Source organism: Bison bison, unplaced genomic scaffold, assembly GCF_000754665.1.
Source record: "Bison bison bison isolate TAMUID 2011002044 unplaced genomic scaffold, Bison_UMD1.0 scf7180017864244, whole genome shotgun sequence".
Lineage (NCBI taxonomy): Eukaryota > Metazoa > Chordata > Mammalia > Artiodactyla > Bovidae > Bison > Bison bison.
In genome coordinates, this window is record NW_011494816.1 from 1,126,823 (window position 1) to 1,135,522 (window position 8,700).

The 8,700-nt window shown below is 52.8% G+C and overlaps 1 protein-coding gene across 3 annotated transcripts in view; it reads right to left on the bottom strand.

Moving 5' to 3' along the window:
• Positions 1–8,226, bottom strand: part of ACOT11 (acyl-CoA thioesterase 11) — a 48,227-nt gene extending 40,001 nt beyond the window's left edge. For all 3 annotated transcript variants that reach the window (XM_010847125.1, XM_010847126.1, XM_010847124.1), the window contains exon 1: positions 7,643–8,226. In XM_010847125.1, coding sequence (XP_010845427.1) covers positions 7,643–7,675 — 33 coding nt within the window. In that variant the 5' untranslated portion in view covers positions 7,676–8,226. The remainder of the gene's footprint in view (positions 1–7,642) is intronic.
• Positions 8,227–8,700: the final 474 nt, after the last annotated feature.

Below are 8,700 nucleotides of genomic sequence, written 5' to 3' on the forward strand. Positions count from 1 at the left end.
TGTAGGCAGGCCATCCAGTCTCTATGCATCATGGAGCTACCCTCCTTGACACAAAGCAGGCTCAAATGACAGGGACCATTATTATCTCCAAGTCCATGTGTTACCGATGAGAAAACTAAGGCTGGGAAAAGGTAGCCAGTAGCCGCTTGAACCAGCCAGAGCCTTCCGACTCCAGACCACCATCCCCCCCACAGCTCTGAGGGGCAGTATCACCAGAGAAGGAGAGGAGCTGGGTCTCTCCACAGCCCCTCCAAGGGATCAAATGGAAATTGAGACCCACCTGGTTTGGCTCAGCCCTGAAGTATGCTGTAAATCTGAGGCTGCTTGAGGAAGACTTGAAAGCCACTCCCTTCCTGACCTCTGACCTGGATTCCGGGCCTGGGAGCAGGGCCACACCCCAGGGCGGATCAGAGCCGGTTTTAGAGATGGAGAGGCCAGGGTTCACATCCTGAAGGATGGGCCTCCAGGGGCCACCTCAAGGGTGCTGCCATAAGACATTATTATTATTAACCACAGTCACCATGCTGTACTTCAGGTTTCCAGAACCTATTCATCTTACAACTGAAAGTTTGTACCCTCTGACCAACATTTTCCCTTTTCCCCCCACCACCAGTCTGCTGACTCTCTGCACTTTTGAACAACCGGACCAGGTAAAACACAGTCCCTTTTAAACTGTAAAGTGGGCGCACATATGAGGAAAAAAACTCCTTGAGAACAGGAACCAGGTCCCATGTCTCTGTAGAGAACTAGGGCCTCCCCATAATTTTTTTTCCCCCAATTCTATTAAGACACGGTTGACAAATAAAAGTTGTACACATTCAGGTTGCAAAACGCGGTGTTTGGATATATGTATATAAAGCATCTGTCTACAATACGGGAGACCCGGGTTCGATCCCTGGGTTGGGAAGATCCCCTGGAGAAGGAAATGGCAATCCACTCCAGGACTATTGCCTGGAAAATCCCATGGACAGAGGAGCCCGGTAGGCTACAGTCCATGGGGTCCCAAGGAGTTGGACACGACTGAGCGACTTCACTATATCACTATTGTGGAATGACCACCACAATCAAGCAAATCAAGACATCCATCACATCAGTTACCCTTTCTGGGGTGAGGAGGGAGGACATTTATGCTCCACATTCTTAGCAAATTTCCAGTACATAAGACATTATTATTATTAACTACAGTCACCATGCTGTACTTCAGGTCTCCAGAACTTATTCATCTTACAACTGAAAGTCTGTACCCTCTGACCAACGTTTTCCCTTCCCCCCCCACCACCAGTCTACCATACTTTTTTTTTTTTTTCGTTTGGCTGCATGGTGAAGCATACAGGATCTTAGTTCCCTGACCAGGGACCAAACCCACAGCCCCTGCAGTGGAAGCTCAGAGTCTTAACCACTGGACCACCAAGGAAGTCATCTACTATACTTTTTTGAGCACCTACTATGTTCCAGGCACTTATATACATTATATGATGGCTTTGTATCCACAAGCCATTTAATGCCGGAGATGGTGAAGGATGAGGAGGCCTGGAGTGCTGTAGTCCATGGGGTCGCAAACAGCTGGACAAGACTGAGTGGCGGAACAACAACTGGACCCTGAGAGGGACGACACTCCCTCTTGCACAGACGAGGGGACTGAAGCCAGGCCACCTGAGGCCACTCAGCTCTGGGTGGTGGAGATGGGACTTTGCTTTTCTCACTAACAGAGCTCTTTCTACTCATTCACTAGGCTTCCTCTCCAAAAGAGAGGCTTAACACTTAATGTCTACTCACATTAATTACTATTAATTAGTCTGATTTGCTGAGAGCAGATTATTACTACCAAAGAAGGCCCAGGCACGATACATATTATATAAGCAAGGGGGCCAGGGAGGGAGGGACTCCTCAAGGGGTCAGTGCCAAATGCTCTCCCTATTCCTTTGGAAAGACTTTTTCCCACATTTTATAAACCTCCGCCTAGACCGTGCTTTCTAACCTGGAAAAGTTTTCAAAGCTGAGCTACCCCATCATCCTCTCCAGGGAGACCACCCTGTCCTATAGGCTGTGAGTGGCCACCTCTGCACTTCCCTCTGTCACAGCCCAGCCACACCGTGCTGTCATCATAGGTTTGAACCTCAGTCTATCAGTTAGGGGGCACCTGAGGACAGGTCCAGTCTGACTCATCCCTGTGTCCCCCAAATGCTGGACTCTGGTCCTTTCCATCACTGCTCGATGCCACCTCCTACCCACAAGGAGGCTGCTTCTGGGAACAGCAGGAACATGCAGGCCCACAGCCAGGGAGCTGGCAGAGGACCCAGCCAGCAGCACCATCTGTCCCTGGAGCCACAGGACACAAGAGGCACCAGACAGAGGTGTCAGTCCCTCGGCTCAGCCAGGTCAGCCCAGGACAAGGAGAAGAGCCACAGCACCGGGGCCCCTGCCCAGCTGCAGCTTAGCATCAGACAAGACTTCGAATTCTCTAACTCACTCAAAGTGACTCGGGGCCAGAGCTTTGGTTTTCTCAGCTGTAGAGCTAGATGAAAACCAGCAGCCTTGCAGAGCTATTGGGAAGTTTAACTAAGCCTGACACTCAGTAGGTGTTCAACAAAAGGTAGCATTTACCATATCACCCAACCCACTGACCCTGTCATTGACCCACTAAGGAAACTGAAGTCCAGAGGAGACAGAAAGAAAAGAACCAATATTTACTATAGTCAATTATGTGTCAAGTTCTACACTCCTCCAATGCCTTTAATCTTGCCAGCAATCTAACAAGATCTGCAGGAACAGACCTGCTTCACAGGAAAAGGCCTCCAAAGATGAAGTGAGTGAGCATCGCAAAGGCAGTTAACACTTTGCACTGTCCAGCTTGGCCCCAGGCTCCTGGACCAGGCACAGGTGAAGGGCAGAGGTGCAGCCTCTCCAGGCCATAGTGTGTATGAGGTTGAAGCAGGAGGTCAGCTCTGAATCTGCATTGTCAGTGTGTGAAGGTAGGCAGAGGAGGTTGGCATGGGTGAGTCTGGGTGGGAGAGTGAGGCTACTTACTGAGTGGCCAAGACAAAGGCTGGGAAAGGGGTCCCACTTAGCAGGTAGGGGTTCTGAGTCTCTTGCCAGCAATACAAGCCCTGCACTTCCCCTTACTTCTCTGTGCCTTGCCTGCATCAGGGTGCTGATCCCACAGTCCACCTCCCAATTGTGAGCTGTCAGGGTGGATGGGAAGCAGTGGGGACCTTCATAGCACAGGCCATTCAGAGGAGAGGAACTCCTTTGATGTGTCTCCTTGGGCTGCTGAGCTCAGTGTGCAGGGACTACACACCTTGGCACCAAGGCTCTAGAGAGCCCCAAGGAGTGCACAGCCTGGTGGGCAGGGCAACAGGACTCACAGCACTCTAAACCCCAAACCCTGCTCACGGGGCCCAGGCCCCCAGCCTGCAGCTCATCGTAGTCTTGCCTCAGACCCTTCCAGCCGCTCTGCCCTCACTCACTCCCAGCCACGCCAGCCTCCCTTTAGCAGCTTGCCAAGCTCCCCCCATCTTGGAGCCTGCAAATGAATGCTATTCCCTCTGCCTGGAATGCTCTCCCCCCAACTCCCCCCATGGCTGCCTCCTTTTCAGCCGCTGGGTCTCTGCTCAGCTGTCACCTGGTCAGAGAACTCTCTCTGACCTCTCTCATTATTCTCTAACAGTTCTCTGTTCCCCAGACAACCTGAGTTTAATCTCAGCAGTGCCACTTACTAGCTGTGTGACCTTGGGCAAGTTACTTAACCTCTCTGTCTCAGTTTCATCTTTAATATGGGCACAGCACCACTATCTACTCCACAGACTTGTTATAAGGAATATACGAGGTAATGCAAGCTTGTCACCTAGCTCGCATTTATGACATTTATTATTACTGTTCACAGCTCTTATCACAGATTTCCATTGTATATTTCTTTGGCTACCTTTTCACTGTGTCTCCCTCATTAGCTGTCAGCTCACAACAGCCTGGGTTCATCACAGAATACTCAGCCCTGACACAGGCTAATCACTGTAGAGGAAACACCTCAGGCCAACACACCATCCCAAGGAAACACCACTAACTCTGGGAGCAGAAGGATGGAGGTTTGAAGGGGAATGATGGCTGAGCCGGGTTTTGAAGGATGGAGATGAATCCTCCAAACAGACTAAGAACACCAGGTCTATCCACCCATGGCGGAGACTGGGGTTCAGATGTGGCTCCCAGATAGGCTGAAGTTAAGTGTCCGAGTTTCCTCTCCTCTGGGAAGACTTCTGGGAACACTTCAGCCCCCTCTGAGCCATCATGGCCGCCCATTTGTTCACAAGTTTTTGTGTTCCTGCTACATGAGAGACACATTATCTTATGTCTAGGGTTTTCTCTTCCCCCACCACTCAGTGGGGTAGTTGAGGAAGCCAGGCCCCTGCTTTTCACTGTCAGGACCAATCTCAAAGTGGTGCACAAACCCTTCGCAAACATCCAGACCCCCAGGATGTCAAGGCTGATGGAGACCTCAGAGAACAACCAGAAAAGGGGAGCACCTGGCCTAAGGTTAAGCGTGAACAATGGGTTGAAGATGAGATATTAATCCAGAGGTGGCCAAATACTGTGTCCTAAACCTCCCCACACTTTGAACTAGACCCCAGTTGAGGCTGGGGGTGGGGCTGGGGAGCGGTTCCAACAGCTGTCCTCAGGTTCAAGGTGAAGCAGGGGGTTACCACAGGGGGTCAGAAGCAGCAGGCAGGTCTGTGGGCTCGTGAACACGTGCACAGATGCCCACAGCTGTATCTGGTCTTCTACCACCCTGCCAGCAGCACCACCGGGTGTAAGGCTTGCCAGGGAAAACTGGGACAAACAACCCCATCCTCATTCCCAGGGTAACTGAAGTCCTGGGCCCCTTGTGGAATTGCCCGAACAGGAGTAGAACCCAGGTTTAATAGAGGTTCACAGCCTCCTACAAGGTGCCTGCAGGTCTCTGCCAACCCAGGAAGACAGGACTCAGTACCCAGTATAGACTGACCGCTTGCATGGGGAAGAAGGGTCTCCACTGAGAGAAACAGGAAAAACGACCCTTTCAGCACCTCCATACGGGCATCAGCGCTCCTCCAGCCTCGTCCCCCTAGGTTGGCATCAGACTTGCAACCTCATTCACTCACTCACTCACACATGCCAGTGCTCACTGGGTACCCAGGAACAGGTGAGAGCCAGAGCCGACTCCAAAATGCTCACTGTTTGCAGTGCCATGTGATCCTGACAAGGGCCCTGGAACCCTGTGAAGCAGGGCTTGTGGGTTATCTGAGGACTGCGTTTAACACAGTTCTCTTTGTCCCCAGGGAAGAGTTTGGTGGAGTTTTTTGGTTTGCTTGCTTTTTATTGAAAACCGCTTTGGTAACAAACTCGGGGTCACAAAGAGTCGGACATGACTGAGCGACTGAACTGAACTGAACAAACTCAGAGAATGGTCTCCTCCTGTATTCCAGGAGAACTTGGAGAACTCAGGAGGAAACAAGGGGAGTGCAAGGAGAGCTGCCATTCAGGCAGCAATCCAAAGGTGGTGATCAAGGGCACAGTGTTCTCAGCCAGTACGCGGTCACCTATGCCAGCCTGTGAGCCCAACTTCCATGCCCACCCCCACTTCTACTCCCAGACTCAGGGTGCGGGCGGGGGCAAATGTGGGGAAGCAGAATGCCAGCTGGGCTCCAAGCTGGGACACGTGGGTGGGAATCCCATTCTGAGCTTTCATCGGGCCTAGCCTTAAGTTCTCTAAGAGCTCAAACTCTAGAGCCAGACTGCCCAAGTTCAAATCTCCACCCTGCCACTTTCTTCCAGTGTGATACTGGGCAAGTCTTCAACCTCTCTGAGTCTCATGAGGAGATTCAGTTTCCTCATGGAGGACATGGAGATGATAACTGCACCTACCTCACAAAGAACTGGAGAAGTTATAAACACAAAGCATCTGATATGATACCTAGCATGCTCAGCTGTATAAGGATTTGCTACTACTGTCATCTCTGTGATAAAGACATGTTGCTCCTCCACTGCCTTCTCCCCAGTTACTGATGAGGATCAATGGGAAAAGAGTCACGAAGGGTTAAAGACAACGGGGTCAAGAGAAGACACAGACAGCCCTACCCACCCAGAAGAGGCTGTCTGCCCTGCACTCAGGGATGGGACCAAGAAGCCCTGATGCTCAGATTCCATCCTTGGTCTCACTGAGAAGCTGCCTGTGCCCACTGGTTCATTAAACATTCCCAGGCCTGGCCACATCCAACCTGGTGCTGGGAATACCAAGAGCTGCCTTGGGTGATGGGAGAGATGGACATGCAAATTCCACACACAATCCATGGTGGGAAGGAGCTAGCACAGGGGCTTGTCATGTCAAGAGAAATCTGGGAAAGCTTTCCAGAGGAGGCAGCATCTGAGCAGATTGGAGGGCTCAGAAGAAACTTATCATGGAGACAAGTTCGCAGGAAGCTGGTGGGGAGTCTGGCGGTGGGGTGGGGGTGGGGGTCACTTAGCAGAGAGACTCTTGCAGAGGAGGGAACAAGCGTGGTGCACTGAGGCAGTGGCAAGCTGTTCGGTATGGCTGCCATACCAAACGCAGAGGCATGGGGAAGGGGGAATGAGGAGGGAAAGGGGGGCAGAGGCAGATTACCAAGATCCCTTTATATAAGGTAAGGAATGTGAGCATGATACCCAAGGCAGCCTTCTGAACAGGTGAGGAATAATTACATTTGCCTTTTAGAAGCATCTCTGTAGCGGAGGATGAGTAGGAGGGGGTGGACCTGTGACAGGGAAGCAGGGAAGGAAAGGTGCTGGGCCAGTTGAGGATGGTGAGGTCTGGGCTGAGTGGTAGTCGTGCAGATAGAGGAAGGGAGCGGAGAAGAGATGTCTTTATTTACCCCTTTTTAAAGGCTTTCCCCCAAAATGTCTTCAGAGGACGCTCACTCTACATCCAGCATAGCACGTCTGCCAGTCTTTCCTGAACCTTTTTCCATTTACCAAATCAAAGGCCCCCACCAGGGACCACTGAGCACTTGGGTCTGTCTGGTGCCTCAGCATCCAATCTCAGCTCTAAAGTCCCTGTTAAGAGGTTTCAGGGAAACGTTCTCTGCAAGGTTACCTTGCAGAACACCTTCCCAACAGCCCTCACTTGGTCCTGCACATGCTCTCCCAAAGAGGTCACTGTCCCCAAGAACCCTTCGGTTTCAGTCTGCCATACTCACTCACCCACACGCACACCCCTAGCCTGTAACTTCTAGCAGCTCCAAGCCCTTCGAGCCCTGAACCCTGAGAGTTAAACACCACAGAACCACAGAGCTCAGTCATCCGGCAGAAACAAGCACGGAACTCCATGGGGAGACACACGCACCCCCAGAATAGAATCCCAGATGCAAAGAACTTGCTGAAGATGATTCTACACAACCCAGCTAGTCGGCCTAATGGCCCCTGGGGCTTATTTGGTGATTGTTGCTTATAATGAACCAGCCCAGGAGTTCTGAAATTTCTCCTTGCAGAGAGAGCTAGAAAATGGCCAGTGGAAAGGGAGAGAGAAGATGTAGGACTTCTGACTTCAAATGGAAACTTCCGTTCTCTTTTGGGATCCCCAGACTCCAGTCCCCTCCCGTCTGCCTCCAAACCTCCCTCCTCCACCCACCCTCCATACCCTTCGTAGGTGATTTCCAACAGTCTGGATCATTGCTGCGGAGGCCCGTTAGCTGGTCGCACCCTCCTCGGAGAGACACTGGTCAGAGACTCTGACAGCTGGCTCCAACTCCGAATGCAGGGATCGCCTCGCCTCCCACTCCTCCTCCCCCTCCCGGCTCCAGCCCTCTGAGCCAGCCCTTATCACCGAGCCTGGGCCCTTTCTCAGACTGCCCTCCTCCCCTAGGGCCCCGCACAGAGGCTCCTGTGCCCGCCGCTCAGCGCAGAGGAAGGAGAGAGCCTGCCAGCTGGGCCACAGCCATGTCAGGGGCCCTGTGCCCGCCCACTGGGCAGCCAGCCGGACACTCACTACACCTCCAGCCACCGCCAAACTTGGTCACCCCCACTGCTAGCCCCTGCCGTCCTCCCCACAGGGTCTCTGCTCTGGGATCACTCCCGGTCCCAGCCAGGAAAACTGACAGAACGGGCACCAGGTTTCCATCCATCCACGAAGGGTCAGGCCAGAAGGTGGCAGGAAGCCAGGGAGCTGCCAGCAGCCTCCCAGAGAGGTACCAGAGCCACCTGCTAGGACTCTTCACCCTTGGGGTGCCGCCTCACGCTCCGGCCTGCCAGCATCAAGCAGCTGCTGGCCAGGGCCAGGGCACACCCCCTCACTTCCTTAAAATAGGCAGTGTGACTTTTCTAAAAGTGACACCTACCTAATTCCAACCACAGGCACCACAGAGTTCAGCCCCCGGGCGCCCACCCCAGCCCCTCTGTAGCCACTAGTGACTAAAAGACCACCAGGATCTTCCCTTCTCCCTCTCACTTCTGCAAGAGACATGGTGAGGCAGACTTGACACACACATGGGATTTCTCATGGCAGGCCAACAGAATCAAGTGCTCGGTGCTTAGGGAAAGAAGGAGGGGAGCGGAATGCAGGCTGGGATGGACAAGTGCATGGTGCGCGACAGAGAGCACCTGGCAGCAACCTTCACCCACTGTGTGCTGGGCCTCACCACGTCCTCGTTTCAACCCCCCGCACAGTCACTTAGGGCAGGTGAGGTGTCCCAGGTGGCA